The 24,247-nt window shown below is 41.0% G+C and overlaps 1 protein-coding gene across 1 annotated transcript; it reads left to right on the plus strand.

Annotated features, from left to right (window-relative positions):
* The first annotated feature begins 6 nt into the window (after nt 1–6).
* LOC121304563 (far upstream element-binding protein 2-like) lies at nt 7–9,448 on the plus strand. Its single transcript, XM_041235746.1, has 8 exons — nt 7–23; nt 1,541–1,682; nt 3,005–3,165; nt 3,355–3,464; nt 4,878–4,966; nt 7,438–7,641; nt 8,191–8,366; nt 9,148–9,448. Exons 2-8 carry the CDS (start codon nt 1,571–1,573, stop codon nt 9,154–9,156), a joined length of 861 nt encoding a protein of 286 aa, XP_041091680.1. The 5' UTR covers nt 7–23; nt 1,541–1,570; the 3' UTR covers nt 9,157–9,448.
* Nucleotides 9,449–24,247: the final 14,799 nt, after the last annotated feature.

Here is a 24,247-nt window from a genome sequence, read left to right on the forward strand (position 1 = left end):
ATGAGCTGCTGCAGAGTATCCGGGTGAGAGCAACGACACTAAACCGAACCCACAAACCACTGCCCTGCTGCACCCAGTCCAGGGGTGCGTTCAATAGGCAGAGCGCTCTGGAGCGTTACGTGGCACTGTCTATTAAACGAGAGCGCTTCCGAACAGTAGTGAGTCGAGCTCAGAGCTGCCTCGATGGAGCTTCAAAATGGCCAACCTGCATTATCAGTACGTTGGCTGCAAATGGATTTTTCAAATATGGATTTGTATGACCAACGTGTGAAAGTAATATTTTTGTTGTCATTTTGTCTTTTGAGTGGTGTTTTAATTTTTTTTTTTTAAGTGATTGATTATATTAGAAAGGGAAACATGCGCTATAACTTGATAAATGTGACTCATGCCTCAAGGTGCTAATCCAAAAGTGTGAGTGTACAGGTGCACTCCACTTATAACAGATCCTGTTAGAACAGAGTTCCCTTTACAACGTATTGAGGAGGCATGGCTACTGCCAGACAAGTTGTGCTTTAATGGGGAATTACTTTGGTTAAAACTGACTCGCTTATAATGTATATACGGTTTTCAATAGGTACAGCTTTCGTGCTCCACAGGTTGAGATTTTGCGCAGATATGGTACATCCGAGACAGTAAACGAGTCACGGTGGCATTAGTGACGTCAGCCAAGAAAAGTTGCTGTTTACTTTTAGTCTGTTTTTGTTGGCACAGTTGAAATGTGTACTTTTTAATTACATTTAGTGAAAATATAAATTTGTAAATTTGCCCACAGGGATGTGTTTTGTCAAAAATAAACTCCCGTTCTTTGTCAGTTAAACTGTGTGTTGTTGAGATTTATGTATTTGACAGGGACAGCCAGCATTTAAGAGTAGATATTTAAGGTATTTGTTTTCCGTTGCATAAAGCATTTCAACTTTGTATTTACAACGTACTTTGGTTAGAAAGTACTGTTTTCCATTATCCCTTGGAGTCCGTGAAGTGGAGGGCACCTGTATTACAAAAATACAGTAGTAGTAATCTACAAAAAATGTAAAACTTGCTTAAAGCAACTGTTAATAACAGCGATTTCTTGCCTGCAATTGTGAAACGGCTCGCTCCTAACAGTTAGTTTAATAACTGATAACATGTGTAACGGGGCACCTTGAGAGAGCGCTCCCTATTGAACGCAGTCCTTGGCTCACAACTCCCATCAATGAAGTCTATTATTATTGCAATGAATAGTAGCTAGAAGTTTGAGCAAGGTTAGAAACTCGCAGCAGCCATGCTGCTGTACCCAGTACTGGGCTTTAGAACTCTCCTTCAGTTATATTGTTGTTATGACCAGGCGTTTGAACAGCCCCCTGCTAAATCTGCTCTAAATGAACTGGTTCTCATCACAGCATGAATAAATCTCACCCACGTCTGGTGGGTTATTAATTGGAGTTGCTCGTGCAGCTGTAAGAGAGGAACAGTTTATTTAACACATTTAAGTCGATGTGTTTATTATTGAATTCAGACCTCGTTGGATCCTTATCATTGTCATGATCTTTCTCTCTCGCAGAGTGGTCCTCCCGGCCCCCCTGGTCCTGGGATGCCCCCTGGGGGACGCGGACGGGGACGGAGTCAAGGGAATTGGGGTCCCCCTGGGGGAGAGGTCACCTTCTCCATTCCAAGCCACAAGTGTGGGCTTGTCATTGGCAGAGGTGAGGAGGGGTGGGTGGAGTGGATCAATTTTAAACTGATAGCCTTTACTAACTCCTATTTTGAAGATATTTGTCTTATAATTTAGTTTTGGTATTACTCAATTCAGCACTTGGTGATTTAACAGGGATGAAAAACAACTCCTGTTGGCACATTCAGTGGGCTTAGCTAGGGGAGGGAAGAGTTTTTGTTTTTTCAGTTTTTTTAGAAAAAATACAAATGCATGTATTCAGTGCAAATGCTTGGTTCTAGCTGTGAATTATCTTTGAGTTAGTGTTTGAACTGCTAAATGAAAAGAAGTCTTCCTTACACTTTAATGGCTGCAGATTCCTATGAATTCCAGTGCACTCTGGTGGCCCACTTCAGAGATGGCAGTAAGACTCCTATTGCAGAGCAGCTTGACCAGTCCAGGTTTTCCTGTGAGCTTGGTGATTACTGTATGATAGTTAGTTTGAAGTGTTAACCGGGTTAAGCCGGCGATCGACCGCCTAATTCTTGATTTGCACCGGCTACTTTATTAAATATTCAGATTATTTTGGGGTATTATCATTCAGCCCATTCTCGCATTATTGTACTGTAAGGAGATATGTAGTACGCAATAGCTGTACATATGCACTGAAAGATAATTCCCTTTGTTGTGATATCGTAAAATATGTACCCAAGTGCTTGAGATATTGGGGGTTCATGTATAGAGGCTGTATGAGGCCTGTGTCAGCTGATCTACAAATGCTTCAGTGCTGTACTACCGGCAGAATACATTAACGCTACATGCAGCAGTTGTGATGCTGGTCAAACGTGTGCGAGGACTGTTGTGGTGGGGGGGACAAAAACCTGCTGAATGAACAGTTACAGTCAAGAAATTTAGAACAGCAGAAATCAAATATAATTGGCCTTTTACGCTTTTTTTTAAAATGTCATCATAACTGAGACATCGTAGTTGATTTGGTTACGAATCAACTTTCTGAAAAATTGGAGATTGTGGTGTATACCTCCCTTTAACAAATACCCAGACTGACGCAGGAAGGGATATACTCAGATTCAAAAATTCAGATTATAAAAAGGTATCTGGCTTACCGTTAGCTGTCAATTAAAAACAATTCTAGTGCTGGAACTGTTGTCGTTGTTTTTTGTGTGTGATATTCTTCCTGACTACTGTTTAGGGTAAAATAAGATTTGTAACAATTGGTATTTCCTTGAATATATAATATTGGCAGCGAGTCATATTACATTGCAGGTCACCTTGGTAATTTCAGTTTACTGTAAGCTAATTCATGAATGCATTATGCAGCAAAAGTACTCCTACAGTCCTTTTGTTGAATTTCAGGTGGGGAGAATGTGAAAGCCATTAACCAGGAGACAGGGGCGTTCGTGGAGATCTCCAGGCAGCCCCCGCCCAACGGGGACCCCAACTTCAAACTGTTCATCATCCGGGGGTCCCCCCAGCAGATCGACCACGCCAAGCAGCTCATAGAGGAGAAGATTGAGGTACTGGGAATGCAGAGTACCTGCAAGAATAGCTGCACAGTGCTTCCACTGTGTTCACTTTAGAGTTGAAATAGTTTGCTGTTTTTATACAGGTTTTACTATATTCATTTTGAAAGTGAATGTAAGTTTTTAAACTGTCTCGCTGACCTGATCACTGGTTCCGACCCGTGGTTCTGTTTTGTCTTCCAGGCTCCTCTGTGCCCAGTTGGCCCTGGTCCGGGTGGTCCTGGCCCTTCAGGTCCAATGGGCCCCTACAACCCTGGCCCCTACAACCAGGGACCTCCTGGTGCACCCCCACAGTAAGCCTGGATATGTTTTGGTTAAACTTTTCGCACTCGACAACATGAATTACCAGTGTGTTTAGCTCTGAGGTTCGGCAGTACCTATCTTCATAGATAAGGCAGGGGTGCCCAAATTTTACAGAGCAGAGAGCCGCATAGCAAGGCTACTGTGGGCCACAAATAGCATGGATTGTAAATTAAGTGCATTTATTTCTGTTGCCAGCCGTTTTCAATATTTCAGCTTTTAATAAATTAGAAACTTAATACGTTTAACATTAACTTCCTCTGTCAATAATATAAAAACATTAACCCAAGACTAGCATGTATTCCTGTTGCCAATGACAATAACACTCAATTCAATCAGTCAATGTAATGCATTTATTAACTATGCCAATGATGGTAACAATAACCGTCAATAAATTTTAAAATGAAATCGGCATTTATTTGTGACTGTAAATTTGTGCTATTCAGTAAACTGAAGCATATCATTACCATCTGCACACGGAATGTGGGGTTGACTAATCGTTTTTATACGCTCCTTGTTTTAACGTACAGTCGATTTACTATCGAGGCAATGGGTATTCTACATTTCCAGCAAGTAAGTTCTCTAGCTAGGGTTGATTGCAAATGAACAGGTGCTATACCCATCGCCTCAACAATAATCAATTGTATCTTAAACTGTAAAGGAGAGTAAAGGATGTCATCCTTGCAAACTCTCTGCTCACCCACATATTTATCACATGCTGCATGTTTTGTTTCATAGTAGCGTTAAACATTATTCTTTGACTCAATAGACTGTTCGCGCAGAAGACAGAGGTTTGCCCTTTTCAATTACACGGTCTTAATGTTCGAAACTCTTGCGCTTCTGTATTGTATTCCTTATTGATCACCTTGCTATAACAGTAAAGCATCCTGATTCTTCCGAACTACTGTATTTATTATATAGATTTACCTTCCAGAAATTCAATTGACAGATGGGTAAATTGGTAGGTTAGGCTGAGGGGAAATAAGACAGTGCTGAGAAATCCTAAGGATCAAGAATCCAGTCTCTTATTCGCCCGTCACAAACACGCATCAGCCATACTGTTTTTCTTTTACATGCATTTATTGAAATCCCGGAATTTAGTCTGGTGTCTCTGGCAATTCTCAGGCAGGCTGCAGTGAGCTGTCCTGGCATGTCTTCTGCATGCAGTAGAGTCACAATTGACTATTGAGATGCTGGGAACTAACAAAGTACAATAAACTTGCAAAATCTCTGTTAGTCACGTATTAAATTTAAAATGAATGTGTAATTCATATTTTAATGCGTAAAACACTCAGTCAGCCACTTATCTGGAGCTCTGCTGGAAGATTTGGGTCCAGGTGCTGATTGTAGCATTAATGTGTGAAAGCTGTTTAGTGTAACTCTGCTGCTGTTCTCTCCCCTACCAGCGGAGGACCCCCTCCCCCTCACCAGTACCCTCCCCAGGGATGGGGCAACACCTACCAGCAGTGGCAGGCCCCCGGACCCCATGACCCTAGTAAGCCTATCCTATTTGACTTTTGTGAAAGGGCTGGTGTTCAGATTCTGAGTGTCTGTGCAGGTACATGTGTAAGACTCCCACTGCATCATTCCAAGATTTTGCGCGTCTCTTACCTGCACACAAGCTGTTTAGCTCGTGTAAGCTGAAGCTGGAATGCCTCAGATTGGTATGAATGGGAGGGTGTACATCATACGTGGTCAGATTTACCATGGTATTTTTGCAGTTTTCCCATTGGTATACTATGCACCTAGCACAGTTTACCTTAGTTTGCCATGTTTAATATTTTACCATACTTCTGTACTTTTCAATGGTTACATATGCTTTCACTGGGCTTTGTAACAGTTGCTGTGCTTTTACTGTGGGGAAGCTGTTTTTATAAGGGCTGCTGAGTTGCTTCTGGGAGGCAGTAACATCTAAGCAAGAGAGGGCATAGAAACAAACAGCTATACATTTAAAGTAATGCTGTTAAATAACCAAGCAGAAGTAAAAGCTGCTGATAAATATATTTTTAATTGTAATATGGATGAATTCTACTGTTTGCTAACTAATTCAAAACGAAAGACTATTTGTTTGATCTTTTAAACCCATGTGTATGAAGTAGTCACTTGCCCGTTCTCTTTCAAGAGACCTATTTTTTTTGGCAGCTGATACATTTCAAACAGCAATGTTTGTTCAAATAGGTGCCAGCAGCAGTGTATATAACCACTGCTTCTGCTTGATTGATCAAGCTCAATAGGGCTGAGTTTTAGAATTACTAAAAGAAATTGAAAAACTGTGCTTTTGAACTAGAGGTTTCTTTCTCAGTGTCTCCAGTGCTAGGTGTGGTAGTATATCGAAGTATATAATGCCCTGCATAGCCCTGAGTCTGCACCCTATGGCTTCAACCTTGACGACATTGTAGGAAGAAATCCCATCATTTAAGTGTGAAAAGACTTCATATTTCCCAGATATCCTCAACAAATGGGGAAAGCTGTTAGTAATCACCTAACAGAGGCAGCTGTGCGTAGTTTACTGGGAGGAGGTTTCTGTGGACAGCCCTGTGTGGCTGTACTCTGTTACTGAATCATTCAGCTTGAATCTGTGTTTTTTATTGTCAATATCTTGATTTGTCAGTAAGTGGATTAGCCAGCTGACGGTTAGAAAGGGTACTGATTTTTATAGCTTAGCTACCACTCCAAGGAAGAGTTGAGTTTTGTTAGTTTGCTTTTCCTTAAGTATCAAGCCTTAACCCTTTGCGTTCCTTTGTCGGACCTGGTCCAACATCGCAAAAATCCTGTTCCAGTGTGATGTCGGACTTGGTCAGGCATCGCAATAAAAGCTGTTTAACAGGTCATGTGTCAGCTGTGAGCTGAGAAAGCTGACCGAGGGTGTTCCCCAATCGTTTCTGATTGGAAAGAAAGCAGAACCAGCTGAGTGTCTCTTCAAAAGCTGGAGGAACGATTTGAACAGAGAAGCGCAGAGGCAGGACTTGGAGAGAGCATCATGGCAGAGAGCAGACAGCTGAGACATGGCAGCCTGAAGAACTTGCAGAGATGATGGAGGAAGAAGTCTGTGACTATGAAAGTAGTTTAGATTAATATTTTGAAGAATCCAGGGAAGGAGGAATTCATTTCTCTGACGAGAGAGTAGGAAAATGAAGGAAACGGTCACGACGAGGCAGGCGTGGAGGCAGGGTGAGATGCGCACCTGTAAGCAGATAGATTGTGATTTTGAAAGTATCACACACTGGATACTTGCAGATAAATCTGTGAAAAGCATGTACATAGTTATATTTGTTCTATAATTGTTGGGTCAAATGTGTGCACTTTGTTTTTGTATTTTGAAGTACTCAGTTATACAATTTTTTTCACTTTTTTTTTTTTTATGCGTGTCATTGTTTTTTTTTTATAGTAAGTTTGGAACCAAAGTCATTGCTCAAGTCACTAACTTAACAAAACCAAAAATGGTGGTGGGGGGGGGGTTGTGCAATGTTCCCCTCCTAAATAGTTAAAAAAATAATAATAATAATAATTAACTTTTTGGTTGAAAAAATGTGTCTAAGGAGTATCACTTTGATTTATATAGCGATTTGAAACATGTTGTGTCAATAGTCACTTTAGACCATGTGCTGTTCAAATTTAATTAGTGTTTTGTTCCCCAAATTTAAATAAGACCTGACCAGCCTAACAAAATAATTGGACTACAGTGGGTTTAGGCACAAAGTGCAGTGTTTGACCAGTCAGCATATGGGTGGGCGTGTCCCTGTTTAAACATGCACGAGTACTGGTGCAGTGTGGTGTGTCCACCACCCAAACATGTGAGTGTCACACAGACCTCAAGACTGGTTATGTAAAGAGAATTTAGTTGTGGCTTATTGTGGTGTTTTTTTTTTTTTCTCCTCAGGACCCCTCTACATTTGTAGATTTTACCACTGCTTTAAGTGGGTAAATACTTTCTAGTCTTCAGTTAACGGGATGTTTTATTTGTAGGTAAGGCAGCAGCAGCAGACCCCAACGCGGCCTGGGCTGCTTACTACGCCCAGTACTACCAGCAGAGCGGCGCTCCAGTGCCAGGGCAGCCTGCCGGCACTCCCAGTGGAGCCCCGGGTACTGGGGAGCAGCCACCCGTTAGTCAGAGCGCCACGGGACAGCCAGACTACACCAAGGCATGGGAGGAGTACTACAAGAAACTAGGTACAGACCTGACTGCACTGAGCCCTCTGCCCAGCGCACTGCACTGTGCCCTCTGCCCAGCGCGCTACACTATATGATGAATTGGGTACAGAAAGACCTGACATGCTTTCTGAACTGTATATTCTACACTGGGATCTGTATTGACCACATTTATGGAAGTGTTGGTACAAGCAATGGAAATGAATCTAGTTGCTGACATCTTGAGGTTTTTATTTAGTAAGAAACAGACATACCAAACCAAAATACATTCTTCCTCTTAACAATTCATTGTAGTAATCAGTCTTTTTAAATTGACATTTGTATTTTGAATGTTTTTAACTTAACCCATACTGTACACTGTCCAGTTAGTGGTTTACGGCAGATGGATAAAGAGATAATGTAATCATAAATGCAAGGTTATCCTTTATAGTTCAACATTAAATAAAATACTATAGCAAGGTTTTGATTTGTTCACAATTTCATCCTTCTACTGTAGATATCACACGACTAAAGTGTTTTATTGATTGTGTGATTGTCGTGTTTTTTTTTTCCTCTGTGTCTTGCTTCCAGCTCAAGCGTCTGGCACAGCAACAGCAGCAGCAGCAGCAGCGCCCCAAGCAGCCGCAGGTCAGACTGACTACAGCGCAGCCTGGGCAGAGTACTACAGACAGCAGGCAGCTTACTACGGGCAGCCAGGGGCCCCCGTGCCGGGGCAACAGCAGCCTTCCTCGCAGCAGGGGCAGCAGGTACAGAGACCTGACCCCCCCCCACCTATCCTATACCTCCCTACCCCTAACTCTCACAGCATGTACAGAGACCCTGCCCCTCTATCCTATACCACCCTACCCCTAACTCTCACAGCATGTACAGAGACCCTGCCCCCCTCTCCTATACCTCCCTACCCCGAACTCTCACAGCATGTAAGAACATAAGAAAGTTTACAAACGAGAGGAGGCCATTCGGCCCATCTTGCTCGTTTGGTTGTTAGTAGCTTATTGATCCCAAAATCTCATCAAGCAGCTTCTTGAAGGATCCCAGGGTGTCAGCTTCAACAACATTACTGGGGAGTTGATTCCAGACCCTCACAATTCTCTGTGTAAAAAAGTGTCTCCTATTTTCTGTTCTGACCTACAGAGACCCTGCCGAGGAATGGTATTAAGATTATATTGCATTTCACCCATTCCAGGTTCTAATACCAGCATGATTTGTCCCAATGTAGTGGGAATACGCTCAGTTGTCTTAAACTTGTAGCAAAACCAGGAGTGGATCAAGATTCTATGCAATGGGAATCCTATTTCCATCCATGGTACCCCTCTATCGCCCTCACAGCAGAAGCTGGTAACTTGGCGTGGCGTTGTATGGATTGTCAACAAGACCTAAAAATGTTTGCTTTACTTTTTGGGGCTGTTCTTGTAAACAGAAGGAAGGCATCACAGGGCTAATAATAATGAGCACCAGGGCACAGCACTTTATAACCACAAAGCTCAATTGAATCATTTATTTTTTTCATTCTGTTTTGTCTTTCAGGCCCAGTGAAGAGGGGGGGGGTATACAACATTTGAAAAGTGAACTCTTAAATCCTGTGAAAACAAACATTCAATTCAGTCCTTCTGGGTTTTTTCTTTTTTTTTTTTTTCAAATAAACCTTGGGATTGCCTGGCTGTAGGATCTCTCCTCTTCTTGCCCCTCTAGTCAAGAAATCTTCAAAGGTATATCTACAAGATCTATCAGCCACACAAAATCACGGCTTTTGAATGAACAAACATTTTCTGGTTGGTACAAGATTTGGAGAAGACTGCCCTCTCCCCTCTTCCCCCACCCCACCCCCTCCTTTTCAGAAAAAAACAACTTCTGTCCATTTGTAAAAACTTCAGGGCAGCAAAAAAAACAACATTCTATAGGGCTCTAATCTACGTTTTGTTTTAATTGTTTTGTTTTTTTAATTGTAGGAAATGCATTTTTTTTCCAAGATGAACATTCCCTGTATTTTTTTTGGTAAAGTTGTCTTTTGTTTTATTTCACTACTGCTCTGAGAAGGAATTGTGTTTTTTGAAGCTGGGCTGTTAGTGAGCGGGTTTGTTTCAACACAAGACACACAGAGTTGTACGCTTGGTTTTTACTTTTTAATGCTAGTTTTTAAAACTTCACAATAAACAGTATGAAAATGGTTGCTGTCCCAGGTTCATTTCAAGGCTGTGAGCGTGTTAGATGTTTTAATTTTCTTTAAAATGCCTTTTCTAGCTGAGATGGACTAGCAGCTGGTTCATCATTAATCAGAGCAGATGATAAACTGCTGGTTGCTAGACTGGCTACAATTCTAGCAAACTAATGTCTCCAGCAGTGCGTGGCAGGCTAGGGTAGTCTCACGTGAGAGGTCGTCGCACTGTGTGCTTTTAACCCTCTTTGCCCCCTCCCCTATAATTCTCAAATTGCACAGGCATGGTCGTCCTGCCTAGATGTGTGTGTGTGTGTGTGTGTATGTATATATATATATAAATAAATTGTGTGTGTTGGTGGTGTTTATATTCTTCAGCTTAGTACGGTGGGTAGTTTCCTAAAACACCTTGTTTCATTTCCACACTTCGTTTTCCACGTGTTCATTGAGTTAGGACAGAGCAGCTCAACACATTACTGCCCTCATTTAAGGGGAAATGGATCTTGTAAGTTTATACTTCAACTTTAGGGGTTTAATGTAGGTGTATATTTTTTTTTTTTTTTTCTTCTCCTCCTAGCTTGTGGGTTTAATTAAAGTGGGCAATACACCTATCCCTCACTTTAGGCTCAGTTTAGACCACCAAAACAAATTTAAATATAGACCTAAACTTCTCAAATAAAATTTAAATGGGGTTTATCAGAGTGTGAAACCAGTCATTATTCTTGGTCCATTAAGTAACGTTACAGTCCAAGATTAGTATTGAGGGAACATGCTTTTAACCTGTACTGTGTAATTTGCGCTAGTCTCTGACAACCTAACCTTGCCTTCAGGAAGCTTTTATCAAAGGCTGATTGTGGTGTTTTTAAACAGGGGTGTGCTTTGTAATCTTTACTACCCATAAATTCATTACAATGTACAGTTGCCACTGCTTCAATCGGATGCCTTTGTGTTACGCCGGCAATAAGTGATGGATGTAACTTGTCTTTCAAGAGTCCCCCCGATCACCAGTACAGTAAATAAGCAAGTGTGTAGCGGCCTGTATAAACAATGCCTTTTGCCATCGAAATCAATGGGAATGGCAAACGCAATTTGCCCTATTTTATAAACGGCAGCACACAATAACCCTGGCCAGTGTCAGTGATGGATACTGTGTTGAGTATAACTTGGATTGACTGTTCAGTTGTAAATTGAGTAGAATACATCCCTGCATCCCACATCATTGTAGTTCATCTTTCCAGTTACAGGCATTTCCTCCAGTGTTGGTCTGAATGTTTTTAAGGTACATGAGTGATATTCCAGAGGTGTTCATTTTATTTATTTTTTCATGTAAGTTTTGTGTTTTTGGAGATTATTTCATTTCTGTTTTTTAAACAGTGAAACTTAATTTAGAAATGTTAAAAAAAAAAAAAAAAAAAAAAAAACCTTGAATTCAATGACAAGTGTTGAACTAGAAGACTTTTTTTCATTGTTATTGTTTCTAAATTCGGCACTGTTTTGGCGATTTTGACCTTATATTAACATCGCTTTCTAATTCTGCTTGTAAACCTGTGCTCAGTCACGTCCCTGTGGATTTGTGGTTAAACTCAGAAGGTAATTCCCTAGTCAGTGAAAGCCTGCTGGAGGTGTGCGACTCACTGACAGGCACTTGAGTTATGAGCTCGGAAAGCCGTTTAATGATCATTATAATACCACAATGGTCAGAGTTAACCACAGAGTGAAATAAAGAAATACATGAATTCATATTAAGGACAATCTGATAAAGTACTTGAAAAAACAGTTTGAAAGAGACTTTAGATTAAAATTAAGAAACACCAAAACCCGTTGTGCCTCGCTCCAGGTGGTTTACGGTAATTTCGTGACAGCTCGGCTTCCCCCCCGGCCCCTTGTGGCTTGTCCTGACGTGGTAGTGTGGACAGACAACCAGACCAAAACAGTAGCTTATAACACAGCAGTCAGACTGGCACTCCCCACTGCAACGGCAGCCTAGCCAACGTCACAGCATTCTTCACAGTCATCAAAGAACTGAGAGCGGGAGTGTTGCCTGGCAACTGGGAGACACACACTCCAACAGCTAACCCTTTCACTGCTGTGAGCTGTACAGTGACGGCACACAGCTCAGCAACTAGACACACAGCTCAGCAACTAGACACACAGCTCAGCAACTAGACACAGCTCAACAAACTCAGCAAGTTAAACCTTAATCGAGTCGCACTTAAAACCAAGGATGAAATTCTGCCGGGTCTGCAAATCATCTTGTACACTTGGCAAGTCAACATCTCTAACACACAAATCGGTGAAAAAGTACATGTTATTTTTTTCTTTAACATTTGGTGATTCAACATTTCCCTAACAGATAAATCTGAAAAAAAATGTTCAGCAATTCAATCTGAAAAAATAAATCTGAGTTTTCACAAATCGCCAGCAAAATCTGAAGCTGACATACAAATGAGCCACCGCCACGTTGATTTGCCTTGAATGCTGCATACAATGCCACCTTTTACAAATTTCAAAACTTAAGAACGTGCAACTTTTATGGATCATTTTGAGTGTCTTACACATTGTAAAGATATTGAATAGCAACATGTATTTTCAATTTTTTTTTTATTAGAAAAACATTTAAATGGATAAAAAAAAGATCTTACTGATTTTAACAGCAGAAAGCCTGTGAATAACAACCCATGAATCCTGGGCTAAAGTAGATTGTGTGTCAACTGTAATATGGACAAAAGTAACAATTTGACTATTGAAATCCAAAATCAAATATTTTTAAACATACTATATCCCTGAATGCAGTTCTTGAAACATACAGAACTCACTTTTTAGTTTCAATATTGCAGAATCAACAAACTGCACTTTGAAGCACTTGCATTTGTATAGAAAGTATTGTCGGTGTCATTTCCACACAATATTTGACATGGATTGTTCCCTTCCCTTTTGTCAATCAACAAAGCAAGTGCTGTTATAAAACATATAATAAGGTATTGGGAGCAATATATTTGCAAGTGACATAGTTGATGGGACAATCCGTGCAATGGCTGTTTTGTTCATAACGTGTTCACGTGTATAAAAGCTGTTGTGACAAATGTCGTTGTGGTACAACCATAAGAAACTTTATGCCTTCTGATGAATTGCAGTAAACAATTGACGTAGTTTCAAGCTGAATCAGAGAAACTAAGCAGAGTTATTTGACTACTACTATACAATAAAAATGCTACAGTACAGTTAATGTGTGTGTAATTAATGAATTGTAATCTTTTTACAGCATATTTAACATGTAGATCACAGTTGGGAGAGGCTGTGCTTTTAATCTAGTGTTTTACATCAACACCGAAATTAAGACAAGAACTTTACAATGTTAACAATGAACACAACAGCATTGTAACACACTCTCAAAATGTACCATCTCCCAGTGAAATTACTTCATCAGACTTCTTTTCTTCCTCCTGTTTTTAAGCAAGCACCGAGAGGGCTGGCTTTTCACTTGTGAAAATATATTGACGACCTAGAACAAAGATCCATCTATTGTATTTAATATTACTATTAAATTATCTGCTGGACACATTTATAATTTTGAGCTTATAACTTTACCAAGTACTTTTTACACACATTTTTGTACCAAATTATGATTGATTTAAAATTATTTTTTTATGTTTTAAATTTATCGTGCATACTCGCGTCTCCTATTTGTGTTTCATTCATTTAAGTTTCAGTGTTCCAAGAATGCCCTGCCTGTGTTGAACAACCCCATTTTCTGTTTACATACAAGATGTTCTGTGCTCTGGTCTTAAGAAAATATGACCATTTCACTTATCCTTCTGAGAATAAAATAGATACAGCACATGTTTAAATGCCTGCTGTTCACACAGGTCCACTTATCTGATATGGAAAATGATTCAACTGGATTAAATTATTCAATTTGTTGTACCCCCCTTAGCCCCCTCATCAGGGAATGTCTGGTGCCACCACTGAGCCTAACCTTTGAAGGTCCTGGCTGAGGGGCTTCATCTGAGCTCTCTGGAGGGGTTCCCTACTTTCAAATTCAATAAACCAATCGAAACAATTAGCAACAACTGGCACATTTTTATTTAACAAGTCAAGTGTTACCTTCAGTCAGCTCTTACTCCTTAACATGTAACATAGTTGACATACATAACAACATTTGGACTTTATGTTCCATGAAGTCAACAGTTCATAGTGTGTTCGTAAAGCTTTTCATGAGTTTTATAAAACAAATTTATATTTAGAACAATGTTATTTTTCTCTATTTACTCAGCTAACACTTACAAAGTACCCAGTAATTGCTTAGACATGCTTGCTGGTCTTTTCATGTATCTATGTTTGTAAGGGTCACGTGCTGCGATTTGTGGGATAATCCATTATTTTGCAGGGTGAGTTCTCAGTAATTTAGGGACAGTATTAAATGTCTTAATTTGTTAATAAATATTTGATTGTATGAATGTATAGTTGAGAAACAATGTAAATTTAGTGGGGTTTTTTCTCAATGGATTTAAAAAAAGATGAATAAGGACATTGCTAATGCAGCATTTTGCTTTAAAAAAACAAAACATGATTTTCATGTCAAATGCTTTATTGTGTGTGTGTGTGTGTGTGTGTGTGTATATATATATATATATATATATATATATATATATATATATATATATATATATATATATATATATATATATATATATATATATATATATATGTGTGTGTGTGTATATAGAATTTTTTTTACAAATTATGTGATTACAAATTACATAATTCTTTATTGTGCATCAATTAGTTTGATTAAAATCAGTTTTATCCAAAATATGGCCTTGGGATGCAAAAGGCACTCTAATGGTAGAATAACCCTTATGTAGTTGGTTAAAATCTGGCCTTTTTTTGGGTTAAATCTAAGAAAAAAATAGGTGATTTACATTAAATCCAGGAAAAACACCTGTTGAAATATTAGCTTTTTTATTTTTTTTACACTTCATGCCCGATAGATGGAAGCCCGTTTTTCGGATCTGTTCACTGTAGTTTCACCGACACACTCGCCACTTCAAACAGCATTTCTCCGGTTCTACAAGTCCTAGAGCAATCGTCAAAGGCTCATTTGAAAAGTAAGAACTTGGACCAATTAACTGTCATTTAATTTAAAATCTTACATCCCCCTTTTTTTTACATTGATTTACAGAACTACCCTAGTCGTGCACTCCTTACTGACTACCTCTTCAAGAGCACCTGCTTTTGATCTGCTCGTTGTCATGGTGCTGTGCTGGCTTACGGGTTTCTCTTGCACTTGATGCCCTGAGTGTTGCTGAGACTCCAGCCTGATCTTCAGATTGGATCTGCTCTGTTACTGGCTGAACTGTTCCTTTCTGTAGTGTACCTGTCTGAGGCTGCTGTGGATCGTTATTTACTTGCAGCTCACTTTCAGGATTCCACCTGTCAGCTGACCCACGCTGTACTTCCTCTTTTGTTGTCATTAGGTGTCTGCAGATGCGTTTCAGAACTTGACCTTCTGGTGTCTCCACAAAGTATGCTGTGAGTTCCTCCTTAAATTTGTTATCCATGTCGGCATCATCTTCCTTTACAACTGCTCTGGAGAGGGTGTCTGCCACATACATCTCTTCCCCAGGCTGTACTTTCAGCAACAGTCTGAATTGTGGGTGTGGTACTTAGTGGTCTCAAAGATACACAAACAGTTTCTAGTGTGTGCATAATGCTTGCTGTCAGTAACACATCGTTACAATGTCTACTTTTATACTGTTTCTGCCTGAAATACTCCTCTTTTTCTGGAATAGAGCATGGTAATTAATCTCACAGGTAATGAAGCGCACACAAAATATTATTGTAGGACAAGAAATAAGTATGCGCTATAGCAAGACGTTACACTGACATGTTAAAGTAGAAAAATATCCCAGGAGTAAAGAATATGTTTGCGTAGGCCTTAACTTTATCCCAGTGACAAAACAAAGGATGCCAAACAGCATTTCAAGTTAAACGCGGTTTTGTTTATGCCCAAAGTGCATTTTATTTATTTTTTCATGTTTTTCCTTCCTTGCTGTTTCGCAGTGAAGCGCAGCCAGCAACATGTTCTCATAAAGTAACAGCAGGTTTACTTTGTGTGTTTTTTTTAAATATTAATCTCGCACGTCACTCGGAGCTCTTTTTCATTTGCCATTTTTGAAAGTGGTTCGTCTTCTGGAGCGGTGTAATAAGTGTCGGGTGTCCGTCGTTTCTAGTGAATACGAACAGCAGATTTTCATATACGAATCAGTCACTAAATGTTTGTTTGAATATTCAGGTGTATTTGTCCCGGCACTAAAGGTTATTTGTCTCTCCTATGGAACTGGAGCAATTCAAATCTCAATTAAGTAATACTGTAATAATTAATAATCATTTAACTAATACTGTAATAAAATAATGAGGCTAAATAGCTGAGCTGTTTGGAGGCGGGTATCAGAGTGCTGCTGGGTCCTCCACAGTTCCAATGGAAGCAGTCTGACTGGGGCATGGTTAGGGGGGGGTTACTCAAACCTCCTGGTTCTAGCTTGTCCAGCACAGCGCAGCATTCACTGAACACGTGGGCTGGGGATGCTGAGAGGAAAGACGGGGTACAAATGCTGCCGATGCTCGAGTTGCTTTAATTACAGACAAAAGTATTGGCACTCTACCTAATCCATAACATAATTCAAGGTAACACTAAGGACAAACATTTAGCAAAATGACAATTTCTAATAATTTAACAAGTAATCTTTATCAAACTAGTTTAAGCTTCCACAAAAAGCTGAGGAGAGAATTGTAGCTTCTTATCCCCACTGTCTAAATTACAATAGATATGTTATAAAAGAAGAAAGATTAAACCAAGCATACTTTGCCACTGTGCAATGGGAATTTACAAACAGGATGAATGAGAACAATAAAGCATACTGTGTAAAGAGGATACAAAATACCCTTTACAAAGGGAATCATTTCAACCTTAACCACTGTATGTATAAATACTACTGTATTTAGTTGCTTCTAACTGAATTATGTGGTTCAGTTAGAAGCAATGTAAAGTGACATTTCCCCTTATACACTGCAAACACAGTTATTAGCCAATCAGAATGATTTTACTATGTCACGTGTTTCCTTGCTCGAATAGCTGTTGTGAGACTCTGACTGTAATAATGGCACAGGTTAAAAAAAAAAAAAAGCATGAAGACGAGTACAGATAGTTCTGGGAAGAATGGGAAAAATGAAATTTTCTTTGTGCATGGCAATGGAGGTAAGTGCGACAGTGCACTTGATAAATTCAAAAAATCGAATTTGGAGAAGCATATTCAAACAAATCACTCTAGGGCTGTGTCACAAAGACAGCATAGTGGGTGACGTCAGACCAGAAACGGACCAACACAGAACAAACAAGACAGGTGGAGTTGAGTGAAGCTAAGGGCTTCATTGCGCTCAGCATTTAATAATTAAACAGCAGAAAAAAAAAAAGGTTTGAAAGACAAACAACACAGGACATGGCATTGGCAGCCAAAACAAAAACAAAGACAAACTACACAGACAAACACGGTGAGCTGCTATTATTATTATTAAGATTATTACCCCTGTCTCCATCCCATTCTCCACTCACTGAACACACAACCCCGAGTGAATGAAAACGTGCTGCTTTTATGCAGCTGTACTGAGACTCGATTGCTAATCAATCATTCAATTGGAGTCTCGGTATAGCTGCACGTGAATCAATCTAGTGAATTTCCCATGCTCGCATATTATTAGATTTTACCTGCGCGTGAGATGCTGTGCAATCCTCGTGCCTAATTACAAATATACATTTTAACCGAATCGTGTTACACAGACCCATTTATATCCCGTGTACCAATGACTATAAAACCAACATTAACACAATACATACAACATAAAACACAAATAAATAGCACAGGGGTGGGGAACTTTGCCACATGTACCCACCCCCCCCCCCTTGTGCAAAGCACACCTGGCCTCAACGGCCACCTCCCCCCTTAAAATCCCCAAAGTCTTGTTTAAAGTCCTGGGACAAGTACAGGGACTTTAAGGGGTTCATGGGCAGCAATGTTGCCAGTAGCCAGGCTCCTACTGGCAATGCTGTCAGCAGACGGTGGTGGGGCTCCAGCCACACTGCCCATTACAGCCAAGCAGAGCTGACGGCGACACCTGGCGAAGGCAGCAGCGGACCCTCAGGAGGTAAACATGGGAGGGGAGCCCTTGGCCATAGACGTGGCAGCGGGATCACCGCTTCTCCCTCGTACCCTGCCACTGGTGGCTCTACAGGCAATGTGGAGCATGCTCAACCCCAGGCGAAGTGAGGCAGGCATCCCCGAGCGATGACGTGAAGACATCCTCGAGCGATGACGTGAAGGGAGTTAGGACAAGCTGGGGTGCGGGTTTTGGCCCTCTTCGCGGCCAATGCGGCTGGGTGGTTCTTCTCCGTGTTTCCCTCGGCAGCCTATGAAGGAGCTGCTGAGGATCGCCAGCATCACATCCTCATCCTTCCTCCAGTGGTAGAGGAGAAAGCTGCAGGCAGTCTCCCTCTTGTGGCGGAGGTGGGAGCAGCAAGCAGTCCTCCCACTTGGTGGAGGCAAGACCAGCAGATATTCACCCTCTGCTGGTGGAGGTGGCAGAGGCAGCTCCTGCTGCTCTGCTCCTGCCGGTGGAGGTGGTTGGAGGTAGAGGCAGCTCCTGCTGTTCTGCTCCTGGGAGCAGCGTGTAGTCTCCTGGCGACAGAGGCTCTCCCTCACTTGCAAGAGACTGGTGCGGCTCTCCCTCACTTGCAGGGGACTGATGTGGCTCTCCCTTACTTGCAAGGGACTGGTGCGACTCTCTCACTCCCTCTGCTGGTGGAGACTTGGGCTGTGGACACTCCGACTCCCCCTTTGCTGGCTGTGGACGCACTGACTCCTCCCTCTTGGGCTGTGGATGTTCGGCCTCCTTCCACATAGGCTGTGGCGGTGAAACCAGCAGGCATTCTTCCTTTACTGGTGGATGTGGGAACAGCTGCATCCTGGGCTTCAGACTCCTGCGGTCCCCCCTGCCTACGCGTTGGATGCTCATTGGCAAGCTGACATAGGGGCATCCCGAGCAGTCGTGTCCCCCTTCCTCACATCGCCCGCACCAGCTTGGTGGCACCTTGGAGCAGTCCCGCCAGCAGTGCGCCTCCTTTCCGCTCCAGGTGCACCAGAGTAGCAGGTTCTCTGGCTCCTCTGGCAGCTGGGGCTGTTGCTGCTGGGGCGGTGGGAGCAGCAGTCTACCACCCCCTGCTGGTTGTGGAGACTAAGGCGACCCCTGATGGACAGGGCAGCCGGCCACGTAGTGCTCACTTCCGCAGATAGGGCATAGTTGTTGTCGCTGTCCGAGGGGCTACCAGAGGCAGTTGGTGCTGGAATGCCCCAGCCCCAACAGACAAGGGACGTGGAGTTTGATGAAGCTGAGGGCTTCATTATGCTCAGCATTTAATAATTAAACAGAGCAGAAAATAAAAAGGTTTGAAAGATAAACAAAACACAGGACAATGCACTGGCAGCCAAAACAAAGACGAACTACACAGACAAACACGGTGAGCTGCTATTATTATTATTATTATTATTATGATTATTACCCCTGTCTCCATCCCGTTTTCCACTCACTGAACACGCAACCCTGAGTGAGTGAAAACAGGCTGCTTTTATGCAGCTGTACCAAGATTTGAATGCTAATCAATCATTCAATTGGAGTCTCGGTACAACTGCATGTGAATCAATCCAGTGAATTTGTATTTATGAAGTGCTGTGCAATCCTCATGCCTAAATACACATATACATTTTAAACCACTTGTGTTATACAGACCCATTTATATCCCTTGTACCAATAACTATACACCAACATTAACATATAACATAAAACACAAATAAATAGCACGGGGCGGGGCACCTTGCCACAGATTGACACCGAATTCCCACCAGGAAGTGAACTCGAAGAACAGAAACTTGAAAAACTAAAGCAGCAAGGAGTGAATCAACAGTGTGTGTTTCAAAGGGTTTGTAACATAAACCAACAAGTTAAAAATTACACACTAAATTATTAAATGAATAAAACCTTTTGTAGATGGTGAGATTGATAAAGACTGCATCTTAATTGCATGCTCAACACTTCTCTGGGAGAAAGGAGCTAGAAAAAGAGTTTAAAAACTTCAACCGTCAAGAAGGGCTTCACACATTTCTGATAAAACTAACAATATCCTGAAGGAAAGGTGGTCTTGCTCCACGATTGTTAGCCTTGCAATGGATGAAAGCCTGGATATCACCAATATTCCACAGTTACTGATATTTGTCAGCGCTACAGCTGCTGATCTTGATGTGATGGAAGAACTTTTGGATATGGTCCCACTGCAAAACAGTATGACGGGAAAACAAATAAAAAACTCTGTAATGGATGTCTTGAAAAAGTTCAATGTGTACCGCTGGAGAATATGACAGCGATTACAACTGCTGGGGCCCCTGCTATGTGAAGTAAGAGAAACGATGCCGTTGGTCTGCTGGGGCCCCTGCTATGTGAGGCAAGAGAAACAGTGCCGTTGCTCTGCTGGGGCCCCTGCTATGTGAGGTAAGCGAAACAGTGCCGTTGCTCTGCTGGGGCCCCTGCTATGTGAAAAAAGCAAACGCCGCTGTTGCGTTACATAAGGAAGAGCTTAAATCTGATCAGGCAGAGCATGACATTTTTTTCTTATCATTGCGTTGTACACAACGTTCGTTCTAAGCTTTTTAGATACTGAGAAACTTGCTATTTTGACTGTGAGAAGGGTAAATTATCAGTGAGAAACCTCAAACAATTCTCAACAATTTTACAATTTACTTTAAATTTAAACAAGACCTTTATTGTGGCTCTGCCTCTGATTTTGAATCCCCCTCTGATCCTATGCAGTGCTGTCGGTTGTTATCATAGGTAGACTGCATGCTTAACTGGTGGCCTGCATAAAATTGTTTTATACTACTGCATAAAACACTGGCATCTGCACTGCCTTCAATTGTAACCATCTCTAGTGCTACTAATTGTTCCATTCTTGGGAATACCAAATTCCATTTTTCAAAAATGGCCAATTCCATCTGTTCCCACTTTATCAATGTATTAATAATTAAACATGCCATTTGAACATAAATATAATGTTGGTATGTAATAAGTACATTTAATAAATATTACCACAATTCTTTTTTTTTTTTTTCAATCAGACTCTTGCTGCTGTAATATTAAGTAAAACAGCTGAAGACACTTCAAACCTGTCATAATGTTTATAGACATTGCTTGGCTCATTGCTGGCATTAAAATAAGCAGGAAAATGTTAGGTTATTACCATAACCCTGGTTTCCTGAAAATAATGACAACCATTACCAAATGGGAAGAGCCTCTCTAACCCATCAATCACTGAGCATACTAAAGCTGCTGTGAAGTCCCTTTCACCTCGTGCTGAAGAGGGTCATCCTCACACTAGCATATCGCCATTATTGAAATCAATGGTCAGCTGGGGACATGACCTCGAAAGGTAATGGTTGTCATTCTTTCAGGGAACCAGGGTTATGGTAATAACCTAAAGTTCCCTTTCAAGTGGAATGACAACCATTACCGAACGGGAAGCTGTACAAAGCTGTCATAGCTCCAGATTACCAACAGTTGCCTGTGTATGTCGATGGCTCTCACTTTTACTACACTGGCCTGTATCGCACAGGTGCAGCTTGTTGAGCTCCAGCTATTGGAAAGGAGGTACTAATAAAGTGTAAACCCACAAATCTGCACAAAAAGCAGAAGTGATCACTGTACTGGCTGCACTATGGGAGTTCACAGGGAGGCTTGCTATCTATTGAGATAGCGCACTGGTTTGTGATTCCCTTACAGAGTACTTGCTGGTGAGGCAGAAGCAGGGTTTTTGTACAGCCGAAGGTAAACCACTAACACATTCCGCACAGCTCTTGCAGATTTGGGATCTGGCCTATAGCGTACACCAGGGACTCTAGCCATTTGTAAAGTCAAAGCACATCAACCAGAAGGCAGCACAGTGCAGGGAGATGCAAATAAGAAGGCAGCCATTGATGGGATCCCATGGGATTCCTCAACTGATCCTGTTCATATATCACCTGTCACCACGGCCACACCTACCATGTTAGATTTGAAAAAGACACAGTCTTGATTCTAAACTGGCTGAGGTCATGGATGCCATTACTGCACAGCAGACACTTCCACAGCCTTACCATAAATATAGGGACACATCGTTGGTATTCAAAGGAACACTGCCTGGGTGACACCTCACTGTTTATGCAAGGATCTAGTCATCTACATGCATCAGGGGAGTGGACATGCAGCATCAGAAAAAGTATTAGACCTCTTACAGGGATGCTACTGATGGCCAGACATGAAAGCAGATATAGATCATCACCTTGCACTGTGCATAATATACACACAAATTAATCCAGCTCCCGCAGAAGCAAGGTCCCAAAGGGTACCTTACATTGGAATGATGGGCCCTGGGAATCTATTCAAATTGATCACACAGGACCATTACCTACAGCCAAAGGATAGATATATTCTAGTGGTAGTTGACATATTTACACGCTGAGTGGAGATCATTTCACACACGTCGATGCGATGCTCTTACAATAGCCAGGATTCTATGGAACAGGTCTTCACTAGATGGGGCTTCCCTAAGAGACTGGAAAGTGATTGTGGAACTGCATTTACATCCAAGGTAATGGCCTGCCTATGTAAAATGTTAGGTGGAGAACAACACTTCCACATTCCTTACCACCTGGAGGCTAGTGGTGTGGTTGAATGGATGAATTGCACAGTGAAAGAAGGCAGTATAAAAAGAAACCACTGATCTAGATAGATTGACACCTACTTGGGCTGCAGCTTTGCCTGAAGTGTTAATGGCAATTAGAGCAACTCTGGTGTCAACAACAGGACATGGTACATAGTAACAGAATAATGTGTTGTCCTTTTGCTATTGTTTAAGTGTCAATGAAACAGGAGGAGAACCACCTTACCTTACCAATGGAATGGTTTAAATGACTCAAAGACTAAATTCGATTAATTTCTACCTTAAAGCTTTTTTAACGAAAATTACTTTTTTCCATGCCTGTACGGACAATGAAGAGTGTTACAACCACTCACTGGTTTCTGTGACAGAGACCCTTTTTTATATAGACGTATATATATATATATATATATATATCATATATATTCAAATTGACCATAGATGAAATTTGATTGGCTCTACCATGTTTTTTTTTATGTAGTGATATGCCTTAAACAACCTTGCCAAGGCTATGCATGAACGTTTCGCTTCAGTTGACATGACAGTTTCAGAGGAGCTGTTTGAATATTTTTGAGTAATCCAATATGCCTGCCAAACCATGTGACCAATCAACTTCTATTGAGCAAACATAAACATAAGCCATGAGAGTAGTCTATTGCACCAACTTTCACATGTCTACAATTCAAAAAATTAGAAAATCCAATAGAGCCACCAAACCATATGACCTTGGGTAGCACGGAGGATGAAATAGAAATGGTGGAAATGACAAATGACTGCTTCCTAACACAATTTGTCAAGGCACCGACTAGAGGGGAGGCATGCCTTGATTTAGTCTTTTCAAATAACAAAGACAGAATAACTAAAACAGAGGTCAGAGAACCACTGGCAAACTCAGACCACAACATGGTCTCATTTGAAATGTTTTTTAAAACCCCAAAAGTAAAGACTAAAGCTAAGGTTTACAATTTTAGAAAAGCAAACTATGAAGGTATGAAACAGAGACTAACAGAAGTAGATTGGAGTAAAATAGAGAAAACACCCACAGAAGAAGGATGGTTGTTCTTCAAAAATGTAGTACTAGAGGCGCAAAACAATTACATCCTTAAAGTAGACAAATCTAAATGTAAAACTAAATTGCCAAAATGGTTTAATAGATCAATTAAAAAAAATATTCAGCGAAAAAAGGCACTTTACAGAGCATTAAAAGAGGACCAAAAAGAAAGTACGCAGAAAGAGTACACAGAACAGCAAATGCAAGTCAAAAACGAAGTTAGAAAGGCCAAGAGAGAAATAGAAATGAACATTGCTAAGGGAGCTAAAACCAATTCCAAAATGTTTTTTCCAATATTACAACAGCAAGCGAACATTCAAAGAGGAGATTAAATGTTTAAGAGATACAAATGGCAAAATCGTAGAGGAAGAAAAAAAATAGCAAATATATTAAATGATTACTTTTCACAAGTTTTTACAAAAGAAGATACTGACAACATGCCCCACATGTCATCCAGTTCCTATACAGTTTTAAATAACTTTAGCAGTTTGCATATCTCCTGTATAACCTATGCTGAAATTTGCATATGTCACCATATATCGGCTGCTGAAATTTGCATATTTCCCATATACCCTCTCCCTGAAATTTGCATATCTCCCATATTCCTGTTGCTGAAATTTGCCTA

Source organism: Polyodon spathula, chromosome 38, assembly GCF_017654505.1.
Source record: "Polyodon spathula isolate WHYD16114869_AA chromosome 38, ASM1765450v1, whole genome shotgun sequence".
Taxonomy (NCBI): domain Eukaryota; kingdom Metazoa; phylum Chordata; class Actinopteri; order Acipenseriformes; family Polyodontidae; genus Polyodon; species Polyodon spathula.